We start from the raw sequence: 27,801 nt of genomic DNA, 5'->3' as shown, positions 1-27,801 counted from the left end.
AGAAGGAATTAGGCCACTAGGGTTAGGGTTATGCTCATTTCCTAGCAGAAGGTATATTCACCCTAAAGGTGCTCAGCCCATTGGCTACCACCTGGCACTCCCTTTAACACCCCTAAATTGAGTATTTAGGTGGCACCCCTGAACCTTAAAACTCAGATTTTGACAACCTAAGAACACCCGGACAAAGAAGAGTTACATTCGCAGAAGAGGAAAAGAAGAAGCAGCTGACCTAGAGCCAGCCCCTCCAGCCTGCCTGCTCACCTCAAACACTCTTGCACAAGAAGCAAACTTGTCCAGCCTTCAATAAAGATTCAAGCCTCCTTTGGGCAGCAGACTTCCTATGCAAGAACATACTCAAAAGACAAGACTCTGCAGCTGCTGGACCCCGGAACCTTACACCAGAAGTGACCACTGCACCCAATGTCCACGGCCCAAAGTAAAGTCAACCAACAGTGCCAACGCAGATACCCTAAGACAGAGTCCAGTGTGGTCTCACCCATCTTGAACTCTCCTGAGACGCCTGCAGTTTCTTCACGTAGGCCCCCTCTCCCACAGGAATTTGGAGCAAGAAAATCCGACATCTCCAGCAATACTGCACCCATGACCCCTGACCCAACAATGTCCCCCAGCTCCTAAGAGCTCGAGTCCACCCTGGGTCTACCCCAACTGGCCTCCGCAAGGACACCTGTAGCCTCAACACACAGGACCTCCCGACCGCGAGGGCTCCCGGATGTGAAAACCTGACGCCTAAAGACACCCCTGTATCCGTTGCACCTGGGCACACTGGGCACAGAAGAGGACCAAGGGTGCATCTACGTCCCCAAGCACCCCAAGACTACTACCTACTTGCTTGTTGCCCCTGACTGGCTTCCTAGCCAGAGCCTGCAGCCTGTTTTCACAAGGATCAAACTCCCATAGGAAACCACTGGGCACCAGACACCTCACTGCACCTTTGGACCCGGCTGCCCCAGTTGCCCCAGATGTGACCTATTGGTGTGATTCTGATCAGTGCCCAGTACTTGCCTTAACTCCCTGAGATTGGCTTTGTAAGTCATTGTTAACCCTGTGTTCGCTGAACATTGTTTTCCTCCATAGGATAACATTGAGAGAACTCTGAAAATTGCACTAAATGTATAATTCAGAAACTGCAAAGTATGCTTAAAAGTCAACTTCCCCAATTACGAAGTTCTTTGGTTTGAAACATATACAAAAAGGATTGTTATCTTTTCTGAATTGGTCTCAGATTTATTCTTTGAGTGTGTGTCTCATTTATTGCCTCAGAGCACCAATAAGCTTAGCACTACCCTCTCATAAGCCTAACTGTTTGTCCACACTACCACAAAATAGAGCATCAGTTCTATCTACATTTGCCTCTGCAATGTCAATTGGGGATCCACTGGACTCTCTGCACAGTGTACTTCATTTTAATGCTCTATATAGAGAGCCAGCCTTCTACACTGATGGAACAGTAGTTGGGTCTGCAACTTTGCATATGCTGATACCACCTGGTCAATAAGTGACTACATGGGTAAATCCAAAAATTGCCTTTAGTAAAATTGCACTTTTTTGAATTGGGTATTTTACCAAATAATTTAAAGTACTGTTAGGGCCCTGGTTAGATCCCTGTAGCTTAACAATAAACATTTTAAAAACGTACTTTAGTTAGGACTGCAAAAACATGTGGTAGGACTTTTTCGGTAGCTCAATAATTTCCTCACTTTAATAAAATAATGAGTACCTCATAGGACAGGGTTGAACAGCTCGACCTCACCCCGTGCCTTAAGCTGTCTCAGAAACAGTTAAGGACCCTCTGTAATGGGTACAAAATAAAAACAGGCTCAAACCCTACCAGTGCAAGGCTCCAGGAGCTACGGACAGAGTATGAGCAGGCCCATCTTGCAGATGTGGTCACTGGCCCTGTAGATCAGGGCAGTGAACGTGGGTGGGGGGGGGATAAGAGGGTGGACCCTCCAACACTTAAAAGAGTAGAGCCTGTACCACAAGTGTCTAGGACACCTCCCCCTAGTGAGGAGGACTCGGGTATCTCAAGGTAAACAGGATATCTTTTTTTTTTTTTTTGAGAGATTAGCTAAATGACTTGACCTAGAAGACAGAATCCTAGCAACTGGGAAAAAGAGAAGAGAAATGGGTTTAGCACTCATGGGAGGTAGCAGCAATTCCATAACTAGGGACAGAGTAGAGCACTTTGACCCTAAAATCCCCCAGCGTGTTTGCCCCCAAATATGAGGAAGGTGATGATGTCACCAAAAGGTTCACAGCCTAAGAGAGGGCCTGTGTAGCCAGAAAATGTGATAGAAAGCAGTGGGGCTCTCCTCTGTGGAACTGTTCCCAGGAAGGGGCAGGGAGAGACTCCTGGACTCCTGACACTGAATGAGGCAGATGCAAGGTCCTATAACCTAATGAAGGGTACCCTGATTGAGGGCTTTTGGCTTACTCATGAGAAGTACAGGATCAAACTCAGGGAGACTTGAAAAACCCAGTCAGTCCTGGGTTGATTTTGTAAACTTCTCAGTGAAGACAAAAGGTGGCTGGTTAAAAGGTAAGAATGTGCATGATTATGAAGGTCTTTACAATTTAAAAATTAGAGATTCAAGGTGAAGCACTGAGAAACACAAGTGTCAGTCACCACGATGACTGAGCAACTGGTGTCCTCAGAACAGTATCCGACTGGTGAGACATAGAGAGCCCTCAAAGTAGATAATCAGGCTGAGGTGTAACCTATGGCAATGGTATCCTTAGAATGGCGAGGGGTTTCTGGCCATAAGAATGTGGTGGTATCTCCTGCAATCCCTGTACAATGTCTGCTACAAAATTATCTGGAGTCCTTGGCATGGGTTGAGGTAAAAAGACAGACCCATGCAGCTATGCTGTGTATCCCCGAGTGGGTCTGTGGAAACAAGAGCCCAAAGCAAGGCAGAGGGTGAAAAAGTAGAGTTGGAGTCTGGAATAATGGCCCAACCTACCAAGAGGAAAGGCAGAAAGTTTGGGAAGACAGCTTCCAATCAGACACCAGACCATACCAGGTACTCTCTCCTCAGGGAGAAGGTCCGACAGCCCCAGAGGGAATTGAGCCTCAGGAGCTTGGGCCTTACACGGTATTTCTATTAGGACCAAGGAGACCCTCTAGAGATGATCTGTGCCAGGGACAGAGGACCTGTCGCACTCTTGAAGCACTGAGACAGCAAGCTGCTGATCAGGAAAAGGGAGATATGAGTGGCTCTCACAGGACCTACTGGGAGGAGGGACTCCTATTCTCTGAGGCTAGAGACCCCAAACCTGGTGCCAATAGGAGAGTGATAGTGCCTCAGCCGTTTAGAGACTTTCTCCTCACTTTGGCCCATGATATACACCTAGCTGGGCTTCTTGGTCATGCAAAATCATGGAGTAGGTTGGTAAGCCACTTCTTCTGGTAAAGTATGTCCCAGAAGGAGAAGGAATTTAGTAACTAGTGTGCCACCTGTCAAGTCAGTGGCAAGACAAATGGCTTCCCAAAGGCCCCCTTAATTCCACTTCCAGTGGTTGGGGTTCCCTTTGAAAGGGTAGGGATTGACATTGTCGGTCCCCTTGATCCACCAACAGCTTCAGGGAACAGATGTATACTGGTACTACTGGATCATGCAACCAGGTACCCTGAAGCAATTCCTCTGAGGACTACTACTGCCCCTGCAGTAGCTAGGGTCCTCGTTGGTGTATTCACCAAAGTGGGCTTTCCAAAGGAGGTGGTGTCAGACAGAGATACCAGCTTTAGGTCTGGCAACCTAAAACACATGTGGGGTGAGTGTGGTGTGACCTATAAGTTCACTACCCCTATCACCCACAAACCAATGGCCTTGTTGAGAGATTCAACAAGACATCGAAAGTTATGATTGGTGGACTCCCTGAAAAACTCAGAAGGAAAATGGATATCTTACTTCCATGCCTGCTTTTTGCTTACAGGGAAGTGCCACAGAAGGAGGTAGGTTTTTCGCCCTTTGAGCTTCTGTTTGGGCATCCTGTAAGGGGACCACTTTGTCTTGGGAAAGAGGGATGGGAGAGACCTCTCAGAGAGCCTAAGCAGAACATTGTGGAATACGTGCTTTGCCTTTGTTCCAGGATGGCTGAGTACATAGAAAAAGCTTTCAAAAGTCTTGAGGCCAGCAAGAACTCTAGAAGCTATGGTATGACCAAAAAGCTGCACTGGTCGAGTTCCGATAAGGGCTGAAGGTATGGGCATTGGAGCCAGTGGCTCCTATGGCCCTCCAGGACAAATGGAGTGGACTCTACCCAATACTAGAAAGAATGTGGAAGTAACCTACCTAGGGGACTTTGGCTCTTGCAGGAGCCCCAAATGGGCTATCTATTTAAACAGCCTGACAGTTGGGATGACCATGCTCATGGTCACTGATGTGGGACAGGAAGTAGAGAGTGAACCTCTCCTTGATCTCTTCTCCAGCAACCCAAAAGATGACTCAATTTAGGCAGTGGTCCTTTCAGACACCCTCACTGACCTACAGCTGGCTGACTGTAAGCAAGTCTTACAGCACTATGCTGAGCTCTTCTCCTTGACCCCTGGTCAGACTACCAGGTGCACACATGTTGTGGACACTGGGGACAGCTTACCTGTCAAAAACAAAATTTACAGGCAGTCTGACCATGTCAAATAGAGCATCAAAGCTGAGGTCAGCAAGATGCTAGAATTGGGAATCATTGAGCACTCGGAAAGTCCCTGGGCCAGCCCAGTGGTTTTAGTCCCCAAGCCTCATTACCAGGGTAGAAAAGAAGAAATTAGGTTTTGTGTGGACTGTAGGGGTCTCAATGCTGTGACAAAAACTGAAGTTCACCCCATTCTTAGGGCTGATGAGCTAATTTACAGGTTAGGGGCAGCCAAATATCTCAGTACTATTGATCTCACATTAGGGTACTGGCAGATTGATCTGATCCCTGGAACGAAAGAAAAATCTGCATTCTCCACCCCTGACGGGCATTATCAGTTCACTGTTATGCCCTCTGGACTAAAGAATGTCCCTGCCACCTTCTAAAGGTTGGTGAACAAAATCCAACTGGTTTGGAAGGCAAGTGCATCTAGATGATATTGCTGTCTTTATCTCTACCCGACAGGATCACCTGATCCACCTGGGGAAGGTCCTTGAGGCTCTGAAAAAGGCAGACCACACTATGAAGGCAAGCAAGTGCAAGATAGGGCAGAGCCAGGTTGTATACATGGGTCACTTTGTGGGAAGAGGCCAAGTTCAACCACAATTCTGGCCTGGGTAGCTCCACCAACACAGACTCAAGTTAGGCCATTCCGAAGGTTGACTGGGTATTACAGGGCGTTTGTGAGGGGGCATGGCTCCATTGCGGCCCCTCACTGGAGCTGACCTCCAAGAAAATGCCAAAGAAGGTAAACTGGACAGTGAGCTGTCAAATGGCTTTGACATTCTGAAAGAAGCAATGTGCTCAGCACCTGTTCTAAAAGCTCCAGATTATACCAAACAGTTCATAGTGCGGACAGATGTCTCTGAACTTGGTATAGGAGCAGTCCTATCCCAGATCAATGATGATGCCATGGCCAACCTGTTGCTTTCATTAGCAGGAGGTTACTCTCCAGAGAGCAGCTTTGGAGTGCCATTGAGAGAGAAGCCTTCACTGTGGTTTGATCTCTGAAGAAGTGAGGCCATACTTGTTTTGCTCTCACTTCCTTGTTCAAACTGACCACAGACCTCTCAGATGGCTTATGCAGATAAAAGGTGAAAATCCCAAACTGTTAAGGTGGTCCATCTCCCCACAGGGAATGGACTTCACAGTGGAACATAGACCTGAGACTGACCATGCCAATGCAGATAGGGCTTTACAGGCTCTTCCACTTAGAAGATGAAGACTCCCCTGGGGAAGGTTAGTTTCATCCTTTTTTGTGTGGGTGGGTTATGCAGGAAAGCACCCTTTTTGACATGGTTAGTCCCCACTTTTTGCCTGGTTTCTGATGTGGCTGAGACTTAGTGCACTGGGTCCCTGCTAACCAGGTCCCAAGTGCCAGATCTGTTCCAAAAATGCACAGTTGTTTTGCACAATTGGCAAACACTTAACTACCACTGTAAGACACTAGTAAATTGTACCCCTGGTACCTAGAACTCGGGCTACTAAGGAAGGTCTCTGAGGGCTGCAGCACCAGTTGTGCCATTCCCTGAAACCCCTCACCAAACTCACACAGGTGCTGCCGATTCCAGACTGTGTGTTTTGATGCAGGGTAAATTGAAATCACAACCTGTAAGATACACCTGTGTGCCAGGTCCCCTATCACTACATGTGCCAGGTGTAAGCCCCCCCAAACCCCAAAGGCAGGGTGCATCCAGACACATGTGATAGCATATATGCATGAGCAGATATGCCCCTGCTATGTCTCTGTCGATTCTGAGACATGTTAAGTGCACAGGGAAGCCATTTTAAATGCATGTGCTGGACACTGGTCATTATGAGTTCCCCAGCTACAAGATGGCTTCTCTGAATCCTGGGATGTTTGGTATCCACTAGTGTCCACTTTATCTTGTCCAGCTTAGAGGCGGGAAAGGCATGAAGTGGGCACTCCTCCTAATTTAACTAAGTTTTACACCTGTGCTGCCGCCAAAAGTGGTTGTCAGAACAGGGGGGTGGGGGGGAGAGGGGGGGGGTTTATCTCCGCTATTTGAAGAGACCTGGATCACATTACTAAGGCGGCATGGCCTTTGAAGCTCCCTCCCCTGGGATATCCATCCTGCCTGGGAGAGGAGGTCACACCTCCACTCAGTGCAGGTTTTTGTCTTAGGCCCTCCAGAGTGCTGACTGTTGTCTTGGGGGGGGCCAGAAACGCACCTGTGGTGGCTGAACTGGTCAGGACCAGTCAATCAACACACTAGTAGTTGGTAGGTTTTCAGGGGGCACCTCGAAGGTGCCCTCTGTGTGCATTTTTTATTAAAGCCATCACTGGGGGTCAGTAAGGGTTTATTATTATGAGATGTTTGATACCAAACATCTCAGTGAAGCCATCATGTAGTTGGGGAACTCATATTGACCAGTGTCGAAGACATAGCAGGGTCATATCTGCTCGTGCAGTAATTACCTCAAATGTAATATAATGCACCCTGCCTTAGGGCTGCAAAAGCCTGCTAGAGGGGTGACTTACATATAAAGCATGCAGTGTTAGGGGACATGGCACATAGGCTGTGTGCCATGTCATGTTTTCACTTTTGTCCTGTACCAAGACATGCAGCCTGCAATGGCAGCCTGTCATGTGCTTGGTGAGGGGTCCCTGAGAGTGGCACAACTTGTGCTTCAGCCCTTAGGGACCCTCTTTAATACACCAGACCCTAGGTACCAGAGGTACCATTTACTGGGGACTTACAGAGGGTGCTAAATGTTTTGCCAATTAGGGAGACAACTGTGCAGTTTTGGGGAAAGAGAGCTGGCACTGGGGTCCTGGTTAGTAGGTACCCAGTGCACTTTCAATCGAAATAACATCAGGTACCAGGCAGAAAGTTGGGGGGTAACCATGTCAAAAAGGGGCACTTTCCTACAGCCACCCTGGAAGCAAATACTGAATTCTGCTCCACACAGGATGGGTGAGCACCGCTAAAGGCAAACTAAAGCGGCTCAGTGGCTATTGTTGCAGGGAGAGTGGACTGAGAGGACAGGTGACCCTGCTAGCCCCACATCCTCAACCTTGAAATTACGTGGGTAACTGCTATAGTGGTTGTGGCAACTGTTACCATCTGTGTGCCAATTTTCTGAACTGATGTGGGAACTTCTTTGCAGAGGTCAATAGGCAAAAGGATTACTGCCCTTTATACACTTCACAGCAGAATCGAGAAACCCCTGTGGAACACATCCAGGCATGGGGGCAGAGCACAACTCTGGTGCCAACCGCAGTTACCAGACCAGCCAGAATTGCATATTTTGCCGCATCATGACCATCATGAATTGTTTGAGTCAGAGAGGTCATAAGGTCTGCCGAGACTGCCAGAAAGGTCTCATTGGCCTTGTCCCAGTTGGCATAGATGTAGTGACCCAACAGACAGACTGAATTAACAACCTCAATACCAGGCAAGCTGAGGAGACCATGCATTTTCCAAACACTTCAATCCTTTTAGACTCCTTATCTAGAGGAGTCATGAAAATAAATTGGGGTTCTTGATGGCTCCCCCCAGGTTCTCTAGAGTAGGATGTTTAGTGAGAAGCCACCATGCCGGTTTGTGAAACATGGCCACCTGCCTATTCACTTGTAGGCAAGAACAGGGCTTTGACCAAGGGCCAATCAAGGTATCAGTGATAGCCTTGTTAAAGGGAAGCAAGGGCTCAGATGTGGCTGGCCTATGCTGCAAAATTACATTATTGACAACACTCTTGATCTTGACTGAAGGCAGCTGCAATTCCAGGACCTCAATTGCCAGTCAGACTACTACTACAAATGATGCTCTGTCTTCTGCTGGTAGTCCAAGTGGCGCGTCCAACCCTTTATCAGGGGAAGTATCAAGGCCACTGGCTTCTTGTAAGTCCATGTAACAATTGCTATTGTCAGATTGCAGGGGAGATCATCATCATCATCATCATCATCATCATCATCATCTCCCTCTTGCGATGTACCCTGTTTAGAATCAGCGCCAAATAGATAAAGAAGCAGCTGCTGGTGCTTTCTTCTGGGTAGAGGTATTAGTACAGAGTTAGGTGACCAGTTGCGCTTTAGTAATTTCATAATACAATATCGGTCGAGACCAAAATGAAGTAGATTTGGAGTCAGGCAGTGAAATCAGCAATGGCGTCAGTAGCATCGGTGCAGGCATTTGACAAAGAACAGCCCCAGCACAGGTCTGGGTGCCAGAGTAGAAGTAAAAGTATGTCTTGGAGTCGGAACAGGTCCTACAGTGGGATCCCGACAGGAGGCCTCTGCAGTTCCTTGGGTCCCGAAAGGGCACCAAAAAAGGTCTTGATCTGCTGTGACATTGACACTGGCCCGGGAAACTCAGGGCACAAATGGGATCAGTTGGGAAATCAGTTCTGTGACCAGGGACCTCGTATGAGACGTAATACCCTTGTGCCTTCTCTTGGATACGGAATGGTGGGATGGGATCAGGTCCTGCTTCGCTTTTTTGTATTTGCATGTGGACTTTGATTGTAAAATAGACCCTGTAAAACTCTTCAGGCAGCAAAACTACTCCTACTGGTAAGTAACCATTTCGTTTTGCAGCATGAATCATTTTCTGGATTCACATGCTTTGCATTACATTATGTTGGAATATCCCCTCCTTTCAGTTGGCTAGGTTGAAAGGAGGCAGTTTAGTTTAGTCCTTTTTGTATACTGCATGGCTACCCGATGGGGCCTTCCAGCGCTTAATGCAGCAACCACCAAATGTTTCTAAATGACACCTTAAATAAATAACAGTTTGAATAAGTGTGTTTTCAGACGTTTTCTGAAACATCATTCCAATTCTTGGCTTGTGAGAGACAGAGGTAGGCTTTTCCACAGTTTGGGTGCCAGACGGGCAAAGGAGAGGCTGTCACGTCGTGCCTTTCTGGCCCTAGGTACTGCCATGAGTTTTAAACTGCCTGAATGAAGGTCTCTCGCAGGGACATAGGCAGTAAGTAGGTTTCTAATGATCAGTGGGCCTTGGGCCTTTACCATAAAAGACCCTGTGGGTAATACAGACTGCTTTAAAACAGATTCTTTTTTGGACTAGTAACCAGTGAAGCGCTTCCAGGGCCGGCCTGCCCATTCGTGTTTAGGTATTTTGAGCAGGACCCTGGCTGCAGCGTTCTGTTCCACTTGCAGTTTTCTTATCACATATTTATGACTTCCCAAGAAGAGGGAATCTCATCTTGAGTTTATGAGGCCTGGACAACAACTCTCCTGTTGGATTCATGGAGTAGATACTGGAGTCTTCTTTGGGATTTTAGAACTCCGAAACATGAACCAGCTAGTTTCTTGGCTTGTGTTTCCATAGAGAGATTTTCGTCAATCCAGAAACCCAAGCTTGTTACCACTTGGGCGGGCTTGTGTATTTCTCCTAATTGTACTGGCCATGTGAGCTCCATCCACCTGGAACTGTTATTGTCAATGACAAGCATTTCAGTTTTGTCGCCATTCAGTCTGAGGCTACTTGCAGCCATCCCAGTCTGTTACCTTTTTAAGACATGTCCCAAGGCGGGTGGAAAAGTGGCTGATTTCGGGTGTGAGGGCCATAACAATTTGAGTGTCATCTGCATATGACACTATACCGCAACCATGTAAACGTACAATTTCTGCAAGAGATGACACATACACGCTAAAAAGTCAGTGGATAAGTGAGGATACTTGAGGGACCCCGCACTGTAGGGACAGAACTGCTGAGTATAAAGCACTATCACAACACTTCTGTCGGTCACGAAAGCTTTCAGCCATTTAATGGCATCTCCTATCATTTCCTCTTCCTCTATCCTTTGTATGAGAGTGGGGTGAGATACAGTATCAAATGTCGCACTTAGGTTCAGCATAATCATGGACGTTGAACCTCCTTGATCATTAACTGCCCCAAGTTCCTCAGTCGCCATCAGCAGAGCCGTTTCAGTGCTAACTGCTACCTTTTTAGCTTTTTGCTGGCTAATTAAAGCAACAAGACTCCCCTACAGGGTCCTGCCAACAGAGAATTTGCTGCTGATTGTTTTTTTAAAAGTGGTTTTACCCTTGCATGTTTCAATTTTTGGAGTATACAACCCGTTTCCAGGGAATGGTTAAGTATGTCAAGAAGAGTGGTCATAAGGGTTGGACCATCCATAACTAATCCGGAGGGGGGGGGGGCATCTGCGGGGATCCAGATTTAATGGATGTGAGAATGCTTTCCAAATCTTCCTGACTTAGGACAGGAAAGGTTGACAGAGTGGGCCTAACCTTTGTCTTACCAGAGAGATGTTAGTGGCAGCGGGGATGGCAGTGAATTTAGAAATTCCTTATCTTTCTTCAGGAAGAAGTTTGCTAACAAGATGCTTTGTTCTATAGCCAGCAGGGGCGGGTGCTGTAGAGAAAGAAGAGAGTACATTTTTTACTACCTAACTCCTTGAAAGTGTTGGGCGAGCTTTCTATTTTATCTGTCAAATGGTCACATCTGGCCTGTTGAATGGCTTTCTTGTACTTTTGTTGTCTTTTAAGGATAAACATTTGCTATCTTCACTATATGTCTTCCTCCATTCTCTTTCCTTTTTCTCTTGGTTACAGACTTGTGGGAGTCCCTTTACGCAAATCTGTGGTGGGAGTTGTGACAGAATTTAAAGGGGGTAGTTTCTATGTTCCCTACCTGCTCTCATTCTCCGTCCACGAGGCTGGTTCCGGCGAGATCCCTCACCAGGGAAGAGTCGGTTGAGAAGGGTCACCTTCTCTCGTTCTCTTCACGGTTTTTCAGCGACTTGAAGATTTTCCGGTGAAAACTGGAACATTTTCAAAGAACCTTCGGAGCTCCTCCATTGCTTTCAGACCCAATTGCGAAAAAAAGAATTTGAAGATGGCTACTATACACAGGAACATCCTGGACGCCATCTGATTTCACGTAGGGAGCGGGCATAGTAACTTGTGGTAGACGCTCACAAAAAAAAAAAAGAAAAAAAAAAGGAGAAAGGACAATTCCTGACCCAACCACTGATGCAAATCATGTGAATCCACAAAAGGATTCTGTAGGAAAATGCCTCTTTTGGCATTGTTACCCCCTAACGTTTTGCCTTTTGTTGATGACTAGTTATGATTGAAAGAGTGCTGGGATCCTGCTAACCAGGCTCCAGCATCAGTGTTCAGGGCTGCAGCATGTATTATTCCACTATGGGGACCCCTCACCCAGCACATGCACACTGCCTCACAGCTTGTGTGTGATAGTGGGGAGAAAATGACCAAGTCGACATGGCACTCCCCTCAGAGTGCCATGCCCACAACCCACTGCCTGTGGCATAGGTAAGTCACCCCTCTAGCAGGCCTTACATCCCTAAGGCAGGGTGCACTATACCACAGGTGAGGGCATAGGAACAAAGCCTGTACTGGGTGGAGGTGCTTCACACCTCCCCCTGCAGGAACTGTAACTGTAAAGCCTCAAAGGCTCATGCCTTTTGCTACAGCACCCCAGGGTATCCCAGCTAGTGGAGATGCCCGCCCCTCTGGCCACTGCCCCACTTTTGGCAGCAAGGCAGGAGAGGATCATAAGAAAAACAAGGAGGAGTCACCCACCAGTCAGTACAGCCCCTAAGATGTCTTGAGCTGAGGTGACCCCTGCCTTTAGAAATCCTCCATCTTGAGTTCGGAGGACTACCCCAAAAGGATTAGGAATGTGCCTCCTCCACTCAGCGAGGAGGCACAAAGAGGGTGTAGCCACCCTCCAGGACAGTAGCAATTGGCTACTGCCCTCCTGACCTAAACACACCCCTAAATTTAGTATTGAATTTAGTATTTAGGGGCGACCCTGAACCCAGGAAATCAGATTCCTGCAACCTACACAAAGAAGGACTGCTGACCTGAAAGCCCTGCAGAGACGACGGAGACAACAACTTTACTTGGCCCCAGCCCTACCGGCCTGTCTCCAGACTCAAAGAACCTGCACAACAATGCATCTGACAGGGACCAGCGACCTCTGAGGACTGCCCTGATACCGAAGGACCAAGAAACTTCCAAGAACAGCAGCACTGTTCACCAACAGCAAAATTTTTGCAACAAAGAAACAACTTTCAAAGAACTCTCTCTTCCCGCCGGAAGCGTGACACTTCACAATCTGCACCCGACACCCCCGGCTCAAGCTCCAGTGAATAAACACTGCAGAGAGGACTCCCAGGTGACTGCGACCACGTGAGTAACCTGAGACGACCCCCCCGGCAACACCACAGCGACGCCTGCAGAGAGGATCCAGAGGATACCCCTGACCGCGACTGCCTGGTAACAAGGAACCCGATGCCTGGACCAGCACTGCACCCGCAGCCCCCAGGACCGAGAGGAACCAAACTCCAGTGCAGGAGTGACCATCAGGCGACCCTCTGCCTAGCCCAGTCGGTGGCTTGCCCGAGAAGCCCCCTTGTGCCCTGCCTGCATCACCTAAGTGACCCCCGGGTCCCTCCATTGATTTCTATAACAAACCTGACGCCAACTTTGCACACTGCACCCGGCCACTCCTGTGCCGCTGAGGGTGTGTTTTGTGTGCCTGTTTGTGTCCCCCCCCCAGTGCTCTACAAAACCCCCCTGGTCTGCTCCACGAGGACGCGGGTACTTACCTGCCAGCAGACCGGAACCGGTGTCCAACATATGAGTTGAACTGCAGCCTCCTCCAATATGGATACACAGCATTTATCCCACGTTTGTTATATATGCTCATTGAAGGACAGTGATGAAATTTCATTACCACATGGGCATTAACAAAACAGAGGCAGGAAAACTCAAAAACTCAATAAGCATTACAGTGAGCTCATGAGAAACACTGATTGTGAAGGAACATGTTTTCAACTCTCACTTTGTAACTTAAATGCTAATCAAAATATCCTTTTTTCATATCCTGCAAGCTTTAGGAATAAGAAAGCACGTCAGGTAAGAAGAACGAACCCTCTTCCTCTATTTGACACCATAGTGTTCAGAGGTCCCCAACCTTTCCTATAAGAAGAGCTACATCCGAATGAATGAATAATTTAAAAGATTTTATACATTTTGACTGTTGTTTCATAAGAAGCATCCTGGCACTTACGCAAATTGAGTAGGACAGATTTACAACCCACCAAATAATATGACTACATCAGACAATGTTACACCACTGACCACTCTGTGCAGGAGTAGTGACCACAACAGTGATCAAGCAGCATTATTTGTAGTAGAACTATGGATAGCTTTATCAAAATTAAAATCTCTACATGAGTAAAGACATACCCTTAGGAGCAAGAGCCCTAGGGCAAACCTTTCCATTGATGATACACTTCTAAACAAATATTTACATAACTGTCAGGGAATGGATGAACAAGTTACTTACCTTCGGTAACAAATTATCTGGTAGAGACTATCTAGCTGCAGATTCCTTACCTCAGAAATCCCTGGCGTCAGATTCGAATCTGGAATTTTTCTGCTGAGCAGTAACCTGCGCGCGCCATCAGGTGACATAGTTCGGATCCGCGTGCCATCGTCAGATCCGGGTGGCGTTGTCAGCATAGTTAGTCTGTGAGGTCACGGTCTTCTATATAGGCACCACCCCAGCACGCGTACGTCAGTTCTTTTCCACAACTTCCCACGCCAGAAGCGCAGAGTCATGGAAGAACCAACAATTATTTACTTTTGTTTCTTGATTGCAAAAAACATGCCCTTGAGAAAGGGAAAAAAATCATGAAATAATGTATGTATGTCTGCAGAGCGGGGAGGCCTGGGTGGGTGTAAGGAATCTGTAGCTAGATAGAGTCTCTACCAGATAATTCATTACCAAAGGTAAGTAACCTGTTCATCTGATAGAGACTTCTAGCTGCAGATGCCATACCTTGTGATAGATATCCAAGCTATAATTCCTGGTGGTGGGTTGCGAGAATATAATTTACACCAGGAAGTCCTGTAGGACCGAACGGGCAAAATGCCCTTCTGTCCTCCCCTGGCTATCAAGGCAGTAATGTCTTTCAAACGTGTGCAAGGAGGCCCACATTGCCACTTGGCAGATATCAAATACCGGCATGCCTCGAGCCAACGAAGTGGTAGCAGCTTTCCCTCTTGTAGAGTGAGCCCTCAAGCCCTCTGGTGGCTGCTTCTTAGCCAAAGTGTAGCAAATGTTTATACAGAGATCGACCCAGCGCGAAATGGATCGTTTCTGGATTGTCCAACCCTTCTTTGCACCAACGTACCCAACAAAGAGTTGGTCGTCCACCCAGAACTCTTTTGTGAGGTGAAGGTTGAACGATACTGCTCTTTTTGGGCCCAGCTGATGGAGACTCTCCCCTTCCTTAGAGGGATGCAGTCGTGCAAAGAAGGTGAGCAGGGTGATATTTTGACCCAGATGGAAATGGGTCACCACCTTGGGGAGGAAAGAGACACGTGGTTCTGAGGACTACCTCATCAGGATATATCGTGAGATATGCCGGTTTTGATGATAAAGCCTGCAGCTCACTCACTCTCCTGGCAGATGTGATCGCCACTAAGAAGGCTTTTCGATAGTGAGCAGCTAGAGAGGACAGTTATGTAAAGGCTCAGAAGGAGCACACATTAGAAAAGGGAGTACTTGATTAAGGTCCCATTGGAGCATAACAAAAGGCATAGGAGGAAACATATGTGCAAGCCCTTTTAAGAATCTCATTACAATGGGAGACTTAAAGATGGTTGATCGGGCAATCGAAGAAAAGCCGATAAGGCAGAAAGATAGCCCTTAAGAGTCCCTAAGGGGGAACCCTGTTAGGTGAGTGATAGAATGAACAAAACGACATTAGATAGAGAAGAAGAAAGAGGATCAATAGACCTCTCTGTAAAATATTAAACAAAACTTTTCCACCGGCAGGAGTAAATCGACTTAGTAGAGGGGACCCTGGCTGCCAGAATGACATCACAGACTTCGGGAAGGAGGTCATAAACCATCAACTGTTGCTGCTCAACTTCCACTCATAAAGCCGCAAAGTTGACAGGTTCAGGTGGAGAACCTTCCCCTGCTGCTGCGACAGAAGATCCTCCCGAAGAGGCAACCTGATTGGAGGACTGAGGCTCATTTTGAGAAGCTCTGGATACCAGACTCTTTGGCGGTCATTCTGACCTTGGCGGACGGCGGAGGCCGTCCGCCAAGGTACCGCCGTCGGAACACCGCACCGCGGTCGAAAGACCGCGGCGGTGATTCTGACATTTGCCCTGGGCTGGCGGGCGGCCGCCAAAAGGCCGCCCGCCAGCCCAGGGCAAATCAACCTTCCCACTAGGATGCCGGCTCAGAATTGAGCCGGCGGAGTGGGAAGGTGCGACGGGTGCAGTTGCACCCGTCGCGTATTTCAGTGTCTGCTGGGCAGACACTGAAATACTTTTTGGGGCCCTCTTACGGGGGCCCCTGCCGTGCCCATGCCATTGGCATGGGCACGGCAGGGGCCCCCAGGGGCCCCGCGGCATCCCCTACCGCCATCCTGTTCATGGCGGGAGAGCCGCCATGAACAGGATGGCGGTAGGGGGTGTCTGAATCCCCATGGAGGATTCAGACGGGCAGCGGAAAGTCGGCGGTAGCCCGCCGGCTTTCCGCTTCTGGCCGCGGCTGTACCGCCGCGGTCAGAATGCCCGGCGGAGCACCGCCAGCCTGTTGGCGGTGCTACTGCCGGCCTCCGCCCTGGCGGTAATTACCGCCAGGGTGAGAATGAGGCCCTTTGTGTCCAATCCGGAGCCACTAGGTTTATTTGGGCCCGATCACTCCTGATAAGTCTGGGCAGAAGTGGTATAGGCGGAAAGGCGTACAGGAGGCCTGAACTCCACTTGCGATGAAAAGCGTTGCCTAGCGATAGCCGCCTTGGATACTCAAACGCGCGATACTGCTGACATTGCACGTTCTCTGCAGAGGTGAACAGCTCTAAACAAGGCTCTCCCCACTGCTGAAAGAGTCCTTGCGCCACCTCAGGATGGAGATACCATTTGTGATCCGCTAAGCATCGCCGGCTGAGCTTGTCCGCCCTGGCGTTCAGAGAACCTGCAAGGTGTTGAACCACCAGGGTTATGCTCTGATGTTCCAGCCATGTCCAGAGACTCAGAGCCTCTTGACAAAGGGTTCACAACCCCACACCGCCCTGCTTGTTCTCATCGTGGTAGTGTTGTCTGTGAACACCTGCACTATCTTCCCTTTCACAACAAGAAGAAATGCTTTTAGTGCTCGTCGGATCGCCCAAAGCTCCAACAAGTTTATATGGAGCCCGAATTCTGCCAGAGACCAGAGACCTCTGATCTCCACCTCTCCCAGATGGCCGCCCCACCCCAGAAGTGATGTGTCCAACACTACTGTGACATCTGGTTGGGTAAGGGAGAGGAGTCTGCCTTTGACCCAATCGCAGTTCACTAACCACCACTGCAGATCCTTTGCAGTTCCCTCAGAGATCTGAACCGAGTCGGTAAGATTTCCATGATGCTGTGCCCATTGGAACTTCAGGTCCCACTGCAGAACCCTCATATGCCATCTGGCATGTTTGACTAATAGGATGCAGGAAGCCATGAGTCCCAACAACCTCAGAGTCTGTCTCACCGAAATCCAGGACAAATGCCAAAACATCGGTATCATAACCTGTATATCCTGAACTCGCTGCTTGGGAGGATACGCCCGATACTGCACTGTGTTCAGAACCGCTCCGATGAAAGTGAGCTTCTGAGTCAGGTGTGACTTTGGCACATTTATAGTAAACCCCAGCGACTGCAGGAGGTCCGACGTCGACTATAGGTGACGAGAGCCTGGGGCATCAGAGCCTTCAACAGCCAATCATCTCAGTAGGGGAAAACTGAAATCCCAGATGAGCTGCCATCACCTTCGTGAACATCTGAGGGGTGCCGGTGAGACCGAAAGGGAGTTGGTGTTGAGAGGCCCAAGATCTGGCCGTAGCTCGAGAATCTTTGAACCTCTCAAGCGTGGAGTCTGCCTTCTCTCCAAAAAGGCGAGAGCCATCAAAAGGCATGTACATCAAACTCCACTGGACATCCCCTGAAAAGCCAGTTGAAAGTAGCCAAGCGTAGCGACATAGGGCCACTGTAGACGCAATTGCTCTACCCAGTGAGTCGGTTGTATCCAAGCCACATGTGATTGTAAACTTGGCTGCATCCCTCCCATCCCTGACAGCCTGGGTGAGCGGAAGCGAAGGCACCACAGGAAGCGGAAGCTTGGACCACCAAGCTTTCCAGGGTGGGGTTTTGCATGAGGAAACTAGGGTAATTTGAAGCAGGTCTATGGCGGCGGCCGACTGTCCTGTTCACAGGAGCCCCTGTGATGAGTATGGACCATGTTCCCAGAAGGACGTCCGTAAGAGCCTCATTGAAGGGAAACATCGGCTCTGAAGCACCTCTGTCAGGAGATTCCTCCTGACTGACACCGTGGGCAAATCTAGGTCCAAGACCTCAGCTGCCCTACGCACCACCATAGCATAAGAAGCCCCCTCCTCTGTAGCCATATTAGGAGGAGAAAGCATGCCAGCATCTGGAGAAGTATCCAGTCCACTGACTTCTCCTAGATCCTCCTACCAGTCCTGTTCCTGCTCCAGTTCAAACTCCAAAGGGTCCTCTGACCCCTCCCACTTCTCTCCTGTGCCTGGCTGTCCAACTTAAGGCTCAGACAAAGATCTGGGCCTGATCAGCGCCGTCGAAGTCGGTGTGAATCGAAGTTGCTCCGGCTCCAGATCACCCAGGATGAGGATGGGGCTACCACCAGTGGGCGCCGGTGGTGGAGGAAGCGGCAAAGTCAGACCCGGCGCTGTAGGAGGTCGACTGTGTGGGACCGGTGCCGGTCCGGATCCGCTATCGGATCCTGGGGTCGCCAACGGTGCAGAGGCCGAAGCTGCCAACGTCGAATCCGATGGGGCCCCCGCTGACCCCCATGGGGCCCAAAGACCCACCCAAGGGTGAAGCCCACTCAAAAACAATGCACATAGCCTCGTAAAATTCTTTAATTTGAGCGGGGGTCAGCCCTGGCGACGGCTCCGCGCTCGGAACGTCGACTTTCCCTAGATGCCTCGTCGCCCGATGGGCATGGTGAAGTCGAAGTCCGCTTGGACTTCTTCTTTTTGTGCCTCTTACCTGAGTTCCCCGATGACCTTGAATGCGAGGAAGAGGACTTGGGGCCCCAGGAGCGGTGCCGCAACCTCCTCCTACTGCGGGACAGTGACCTCCTCTGAGTCGCGCCGACGGAAGACGGCTGCCGGGCCTCCAGAAGTTTGAGGGATCTCTCCCTCAAGGCCTTCGGAGCCATGGTCCGACAGTCAGAACACGATGTCGAATCGTGGTCCTTTTCGAGACACCAGAGACACGGTGCGATGATATGCACCACACAGCTTGAATCCTGACTTTCCCAAAGCAATCAAGGAAAAAGACTCGATAAACGACGAAGAAAAAGGATAGCTCTTTCTGGATCTGCGCTTAACCGGCGTGGAAGGAAAAGAGCTGACGTACGCGCGCCGGGGTGGTGCCTATATAGAAGACCGTGATGTCACAGATGGCTCCAACGACGCCACGCAGAGCCGGACAACGCACGTGGATTCGAACGACATCACCCAAAGGCACTCGCAGGGTACAGCTCAGCAGAAAAATTCTGGATTCTAAGCTGACACCAGGGAATTCTAAGGTAAGGAATCTGCAGCTAGAAGTCTCTACCAGATGCAGATATTCTTTCAAATTCCTACACAATATACTATTGAGATGGTGTTTAGTAGCATGAAACAATAAAACCATTATTGGCTGCTCGTTCTATCAAGGTAAAACAAACTTTAGTGGATTTCCATTTTACTAAAGATTTCCCGAACTCTATCGGTTAAGGCTTACTTAATTCTAAAAGTGGCAAACCTGGAGGACAGTAACACAGTTTGGGGAGGATTTAGAGCTTGGCCAGTGCAGGATATCTGTCAAACAGAATATATTAATGTCAATGGACTTTAGGTAGGACACATGTGACATTTGAATCCTGTATTCTGCAAACTCTTTATCAAACCCTTAACTAGTAACACTTCGAAAAAGTAAAGAAAATTCTTACATTTGTACATGCTCTTCTAGTTGCTTTACAGTTTTCTCTGTCCCAGAGGTTACAGAAGAGATCTCATGAAGTTTCTGAGATACAGCAATTACTTCTCGTTCCTTGTTATCCAACATATTTTTTAAGTCATGGATACAACGTTCAGACTGCAAGTGTATTTCCTCAGTTTCTTGCATCTGTAAGAATGAAAAAAAATATATATATATGCCTATAGGAGTCAAAATATACAATACCAGTCACTTTACTTAATACTACTGCCTGTGCAAGAAAATGCCTCTTTTTGTATGGTCACCTCCAGAGGATTTGGGCTGATTCTGCTGGCTTTTCAACTCTGAAAGTGCTCCGAAGTCTGCTAACCAGCCCTCTGTGTCTGTGCCCCAACTTTTAACTGTGATTGTTTTATTGGTTATATCCAACTGGCACTATGCTAACTTACTGTAAATCCCTAGTAAATGGTATCCAGGTATACCCAGGGCCAAAAAGTTAAGCAGTCACACCAGGGATTGCAGCACTGATTGTGCCACCCTGAGTGTGACATTAGTAAAAGATGGCTCCTAGCCTGCAATTGCAAACTGGAAGGATAGTGTTAACTCGACTTTACCATGTAAAGTCAGGGTAAAGTCAGGTTTTCCCTTTTTAATATACTTAAATCACCCCTAAGCCTGGCCTAGCTAGACCTAAGGCAGGGTTCTGTACATTCTAAAGTGGAACATGTGTTCTTACATGTTCCAACTGAAAGAACCTACAATAGTTTATTTAACTGTGAAAGTGGCTATTATCCACAATGGTGCAATCCCCAAGAGGGATGCAGTCATTAGATTTCCTCCTGCTAAAAGTACAATAGGGTTCACAGCAGTGATGTCTCTAGATGGGGGTGTGGAGGCAGATGGGACCATGCCCAAGCCCTATCTGTCCTGCCCCCCAACCCTTGTGCCCCAACACCACAGCTACTCAGTGTACCACCTTTGATTAGAAAGCGTTGCTCATGTGTTTGATATGTATGTGTGCATATATCTGTATCTAAATGTACATATATAGGTATACATGCACCGATACGTACAAAGTCAGATTTAAATATGTCAAACGAATTTGTACATACATATATAGATTCCTTACCTTAGAATTTCCCCCAGGAGTCAGACTGGATCAGGAGATTTTTCTTTGAGCAATACCCTTGTGCGTCGGTCGACTCCACAGGCATTGTTGGCATCGTAGTCGGCGTGATGACGTCAGGAATAGTACACAGATGCCGCCTCAGCGCAGTGACGTCAGTTTCTTTTAACGACTTTCCACACCAAAGCGCAGAGCCGCTAAGAACACTGAAATTGGTGCGCCAGAGCTAAGGACCTGAAGGGGAATTCCTGTCTCTAGAAATCAGTTCGCAAGCGCGGAGGATTGGTGGGTCGGTAAGGAATCTGCACCTAGAATATGTCTCTACCAGATAGTTCGTTACCGAAGGTAAGTAACTTGTACATCTGATAGGGACTTCTATTTGTAGATTCCTTACTTTAGAATAGATACCCAAGCAATGACATCCTCGGAGGTGGGCTGTGAACCAAGATCATACTAGAAAGTCCTGCAGGACCGAACAACCAATGTAGACATTCAGACGGACCTGACTGTCCAGGCAGTAGTGTTTAACAAATGTGTGCAGGGACGCCCACATAGCTGCCTGGCAGATAACCAGGACAGGAACTCCGCATGCTAATGCAGTGGAAGCAGCAGTCGCTCTGGTGGAATGAGCACGCAAGTCCTCAGGGTGTTGCTTCTTGGCCAAAGCGTAGCACATCTTGATGCAAAGAAGTACTCATCAAGAGATGCACCGCCTTCCCTTTGTTCGCAACCACATACCCAACAAGGAGTTGATCGTCCACCCGGAAATCTTTAGTACAATTAAGATAGAACGTCAACGCTCTGTTTGGGTCCAGACGATGGAGTCTCTTCTCCCCATGGGAAGGATGTGGGGGGGTGTAAAAAGTAGACAGGGTGATGGACTGGCCTACATGAAAAGGCGTAACCACCTTTGGAAGGAAGGAAGCCTTAGTGCGCAAAACCACTTTGTCAGTGTGCACAGAGAAGAAAGGAGATTTGGACGAAAGGGCCTGAAGCTCACTCACCCTGTGAGCAGACGTGATGGTAACAAGAAAGACAGATTTGAAGGTGAGGAGCCATAAGGGACAATTGTGTATGGGCTCAAAGGGAGTACACAATACAAAAGTAAGGACAAGATTGAGGTTCCACTGAGGCATGATAAAAGGAGTGGGAGGAAATAAATGGATAAGACCTTTTAGGAATCTACTCACAATAGGAGATTTAAAGAGTGAAGGATGATCAGGTAACCTAAGAAAGGCCGAAATGGCAGATAAATACCGTTTAAGGGTGCCCAGAGCAGAGCCCTGCTGGGCCAAAGAAAGAATGAACAAAATAACCTTAGATAGAGGGGTAGAGAGGGGATGAACAGATCTGTTGGTGCACCATGCCACAAATTTATGCCAACGATAGGCGTATACCATTTTGGTGGAGGGACGCCTGGCTGCCAAGATAACATCACAGACTTCGGGTGGAAGATCAAAAGTCGTTAACTGGCGCCGCTAAATCTCCACGCATGAAGGCGGAGATTGGACAGGTTCGGGTGGAGAATGTCCCCTGCTGCTGCAACAGAAGATTCGCCCGAAGAGGCAGTCACAGTGGAGGATCGATGGCCATACTCAATAGCTCTGAATACCATACTCTCTGTGCACAGTCCAGAGCTACCAAGATGACTTGGGCCTGGTCGTTCCTGATCTTCTTGAGAACTCTGGGCAGAAGTGGTTTAGACAGAAAGGCATAAAGGAGGCCGGAGTTCCAATCAAGCCGAAAATCGCGAGCATCGTCTTGGAAACTCCAACACGCAAAACATCCAACATTGTGCGTTCTTTGTGGAGGCGAACAGATCTAATAAAGGCTCTCCACACTGCTGAAAGACACCTTGCGCCACCTCCAGATGGAGACGCCATTCGTGATCGGCTGTTCATTGACAGCTGAGTTTGTCTGCTCTGGTGTTGAGAGATCCCACCAGATGTTGAACCACCAGGGTTCTGCCATGATGTTCCAGCCATGTCCGGAGATGTAGTGCCTCCTGACCAAGGGTCTAGGACCTCACTCCACCCCGTTTGTTGCAGTACCACATGGCCGCAGTATTGTCCGTGAACACCTGTACTACCTTCCCTTTGAGAGAGGGAAGAAATGCTTTCAATGCAAGCCTGATCACCCGGGGCTCCAGAAGATTGATATGGAGCCCAGACTCCGCCGGAGACCAGAGGCCTCGGATCTCCACTGCTCCCATGTGGCCTCCCCAACCCAGAAGCGACGCATCTGTCACTATAGATAGATCTGGCTGGGGAAGGGAGAGGTCTCTGCCATGACTCAATGCACATTCAAAAGCCACCATTGCAGGTCTTTCACAGTCCCCTCCAAGATCGGGACCATGTCAGAGAGATTCCCCTGATGCTGCGCCTCCTGGAACTTCCCACTGCAGAGCCCGCATATGCCATCTGGCATGTGTCACTAGCAGGATGCAGGAGGCCATGAGGCCCGGCAGCCTCAGAGTCAGTCTCACCAAAACCCAAGACAGAGGCTGAAAGATCAGAATCATAGCCTGAATATCTTGGACTTGCTTTTCGGGAGGATAAGCCCGAAACTGCACTGTGTCCAGAACAGCTCCGATGAAAAGGAACGTCTGAGAGGGAGTCAGGTGTTCGGCACGTTTAGAGTGAACCCAAGCATGTGCAGGAGGCTCGCCGTAGTCTGAAGGTGGGAGACGACTTTCTGGGGTGAGTCCGCCTTCAATAGCCAGTCGTCGAGGTTAGGAGAAGACTGAGACCCCTAACCTGCGCAGATGAGCTGCAACCACAGCAATCACTTTCCAACGCTACCATCCAGTCTCCTGGGTCTAAGGAAGACAAAACCTGAGCCAGGGTGAGCATTTTGAATTTCTCCTTCTTGAGGAAGTAGTTGAGGTCCCGAAGGTCTAGGATAGGATGTAAGCCCTTTTTCTTTTTCGGCACCAGAAAGTAGAAGGAATAACAACCACAAACCACTTCTGACACAGGGACCGTCTCTATAGCTCCCTTGGCTAAGAGAGCCACAACTTCCTGGCGGAGAAGTGTCAAATTATCCTCCGGGAGTTGGCTGAGTGATGGAGGCATGGCCGGTGGGGCAGATTCAAAAGGGGGAGAGAAGCCCTTTCAACGATCTGCAAAACCGACCTGTCCGTAGTGATGGATTCACAGTGGGGTAGGTGATGGCGAATCCTGCCGCCAACTGGATGGGAGTGAGGGGACGGACTAGGAGGGTTTGGAGGCTGCAGTGGGGACAGAGGTGGACTGGGCAGACCTCTGGTTCCCTGTTCCACGTCCACATGGAATTCCGCATCCCCGGCCGCGAAGCGGCTGAACAGCATGGGTGGCACAGAGGCTGGGTGGGGGATGCGACAGGGAGCCCCTTCTGTGGCCACAAAAGGGTTGAAAAGCAGACTGCTGGGCCGAGGGGCAGCTGAAAGACCAAGGGACCGAGCCGTAGCCCAGGAATCCTTGAATTTCGCCAAGGGAGAGTCCGCTTTGTCTCCAAAGGGACAGGAGCCATCAAAGGGTATGTCCATGAGAGACTTGGATATCCCCCGAAAAACCAGAAGTAAGCAGCTAGGCGTGGCGTCTCAAGGCCACCATCGTAGCAACCGATCTGCCCAGAGAGTGGATCATGTCCAGCCCACATCGGATCGTGAACTTCGCCGCATCTCTCCCATCTGTGACATCTTAAGAGACGATAGCAAGGGCCTCCTCCGGTATCTGCGGCAAAACCTGCGCAACCATATCCCACAAAGAGTGGGTATAGCGGCCCAAAAGGCATGCAGTGTTCACAGACAGCAGCGTGAGACTGGAGGAAGAAAACAACTCCAGCCTTTTTGATTCCCTATCTGGGGGTGCGGAAGGGAATGCACCTGAGGAAGAGGTAGCCTGGATGACAAGTCTCTCAGATGTGGGGTGTTGGGACAAGAATTTAGGGTCGTTCGGAGTGGGCCGATGGTGGCGTGCGATAGTCCTATTCACAGGAGACCCTGTGTTGGGTTTGGACTAAGTACCCAAAAGGACATCGGTGAGTGCTTCATTGAAAGGTAAAAAGGGCTCAGATGTGGAAGCCCCTGGTTGAAGCACCTCTGTCAGGAGGTTGGACCTGACCTCTACAGTAGGTAGCTCGAGGCCAAGGACCTCAGCCGCCCTACTGACCACTACACCATAGGTCACTCCCTCTGCCGTAGCCACGGTAGGAGCAGGCAGCATGCCAGCATCTGGAGAAGTGTCCAGTCCACTAGCTTCGCCCTATTCTTGTGCCCAGTCCAAAGATGGGTCATCCTGGTATTCCTAAGGGTCTAGGGACCCACCCCTCAATCCTTCCCCGTATTCGTACCCATAAGAAAAAGGGTCTAAATCTGACCTGTGGTGAGTAACCCCATCGAAGACAGAGGCAGCCGCTCTGACTCCAAATCGTTGGGGATAAGGATCGGTTTGACGTCAATAGTGGGCACTACCGACATCAGGAGCGTCGACAAATGACCCAGCGCCAGAGAAGGTCTCAGTGGTGTGACAGGCACTGGTGCGGATCCGCGAGTGGATCCAGAGGGGACCTTGGTGGCCAGTGCCGATGCCGCTGGCACGGAACCCAAAGGCCTGTCAACTGAACTCTTTGGCCCCAAAGGCCCTCTATGGCCTCACAGAACTCCTTAAGTTAAACAGGGGTCCCTCCAGCTCCCGCAAACTTGTTGAAGGCGCAAAGCAGACCCAGAAGCAGGCTCCGAGGACAGAGGCCTTGAGCGTCGATGCTCTCGCCGCGTGGCATCAGCCAAGCGAGGGGGCGAAGTCGAAGTGCGATGAGACCGCTTCGACGACTTCTTTTTCTTACCAGTACCCGAAGATTTGGAGGAAGACGAGTGGTGGTGGGTCCGCGAACAATCTCGAGACCTTCTTCTTGAGCGAGACTAGACCTACGCGCAGTCGCTCGCCGGGCCACCATGAGCTTGAGAGAAGACTCCCTTAAGGCCTTCAGGTGCATGGTCCGGCACTCGGAGCACGACTTTGGGTCGTGGTCGAGCTCCAGGCACCACAAACAAACCTGATGCGGATCTGTCACTGACATCATGAGCTGACAGTCCTCGCACGGCTTGAACCCGGTCTTCGGGGACATCCTTGACGCACCAAAAACTCACAACAAAACTCAACAAAACGGTGGGAATCAGTCAAAAAGAGACCAGGGTAGTTCTCTCCGGATCAGTGCGTGGTGCAGAAAGAAAAGAACTGGCATCATTGCGCTGAGGCGGCATCTATGTACTACTCCTGACGTCATCACAGCGACTACGACGCCAATGACGCTCGCGGAATCAACCAAGGCCACCTACCAATATGCAAGGGTATTGCTCGAAGACAAATCTGCAGATCCAGTCGGATACCAGTGGGGGAAATTCTAAGGTAAGGAATCCGTAGCTAGAAGTCTTGATCAGATATTCAGCAGTTATAGTTACCGTTCTTTCAAGTAACTAAAACTTGCACGCTAAGGTAACTATAACTCATGCCCTCACCATGCACAGCTAATTACTCCACATTATCAAAAGTCAGCAGTCCATAAATCCCAAGTGCTACGAGTATAGACACCACAAAGGAAATCCCAAGTGCCCAGAAAAAGTACCACCTTCCAGCCAGCTGCTTAAATGGGAAGACCCTGACTGCACCCCCGATGATATGGATGGGGTGCCTGTGGTGGCTGCCCCAGAGTCACTTGGTGACCTGCCTACATTTGCTGGATGGCATGTAGGAGGAGGCGCCACCAAGGTGAGTTCTGTAGGGCACCAAGGGAGTGTCCAATTCTTGAAGGCATGAGGCACCAGACTGAGCCCAAGCAGCAGGTAATTACCACATTTGCTGCGAGGACAACCACCTTTACAGTGAGCCCAAGGCTCCTAGCATGGAACAGCAAGGGCCCTGGTGGTCCCCCAAAGCTACAGTGCCTTCCTACTGGAGCAGGCTCACGCGATTGTCTTGGGTGAACATTGGGCCAGGATGAGAGCTTTGCAAGGCTTCCCCCCCCCCTTTTTACTAGTCCAAAATCAGAACTTCCTCAGATACCTTCTGTAGGATGTGCGTTACCTACCAGGCCAGTGGGAAGATAGGGCAGAGGTCAAAGGACTCCCCTTAATCCCTTGCCTGTCATTGGCAAACTCTTTGAGTGGCAGGGCATTGACATTGTTGGGCCTATGGCTCCCCGGGCTACTTCCAGTCACAGGTTTATCCTGGTCTTGGTGGATCATGCCACAGGTACCCAGAGGCAATCCCTCTGAGGACCACAACTGCACCTGCAGTGGTAAAGGCTCTGATGGAGATTTTTCCCCAGATGGGTTTCCCGAAGGAAGTTGTGTCTGACAGGGTCACAAACTTCGTTTTTGCTTACATACAGTTAATGTAGAAGGAGTGAGTGGTAACCTACAAGCTCTCCATGTCTTACCACACACACACCAATGGGCTTGTTGAGAGATTCAACAAGACCCTTGAGGCAATGATCAGAAGCACTCCTGAGGCCTTGAGAAAAAAGTGGGATATTCTCTTGCCTTGCCTGTTTGCCTACAGAGCGGTAAGACAGAAGGGAGTGGGCTTTAGCCCCTTTGAGGTTCTGACACCCAGCCAGAGGACCTCTGAATATGGTCAAGGAAGGCCATGAGCACGCTCCCAGGAAGATCCCCCAGGCAGTAGTAAGTTACATGCTGACATTGAGGGCCCAAATGGCTAAGTTGTAGAAGCAAGCTTCTAACAACTTAGAAGCCAGGCAGGCTGTGATGAACGACTGGTATGACCAAAATTCTACTGCTGTGGAATTTCAGCCTGGGCAGAAAGTATGGAACCAGTAGAGCCTGGGGCCCTCCAGGACTGCTGGACTGGATCCTATGAGGTAACTGAGAGGAAGGGCAAGGTAACTTACCTGGTGGACCTTACGTCGTCAGGCAAACTCTCAGGGTGCTCCACAACAATCACCTCAAATGCCACAGAGAGGTCTGAGCTCACCATGCTGTTTATGACAGATGGAGAAGAGCTCTTAGGCTCCAAGGAGAGGGATG

The 27,801-nt window shown here is 49.4% G+C and overlaps 1 protein-coding gene across 14 annotated transcripts in view; it reads right to left on the bottom strand.

The window, feature by feature from the left end:
* The window catches only part of ANKRD26 (ankyrin repeat domain containing 26), an 829,339-nt gene that overhangs the window by 329,126 nt on the left and 472,412 nt on the right, over positions 1–27,801 (bottom strand). For all 14 annotated transcript variants that reach the window (XM_069228894.1, XM_069228896.1, XM_069228898.1 and 11 more), the window contains one exon: positions 19,665–19,840. In XM_069228894.1, the coding sequence (XP_069084995.1) occupies positions 19,665–19,840 (176 nt within the window). The remainder of the gene's footprint in view (positions 1–19,664; positions 19,841–27,801) is intronic.

The sequence above is a fragment of the Pleurodeles waltl genome, chromosome 4_1 (assembly GCF_031143425.1).
Source record: "Pleurodeles waltl isolate 20211129_DDA chromosome 4_1, aPleWal1.hap1.20221129, whole genome shotgun sequence".
Lineage (NCBI taxonomy): Eukaryota > Metazoa > Chordata > Amphibia > Caudata > Salamandridae > Pleurodeles > Pleurodeles waltl.
The sequence above is the reverse complement of the archived record's forward strand: the minus strand, read 5'-3'. Positions and strand labels throughout refer to the sequence as shown.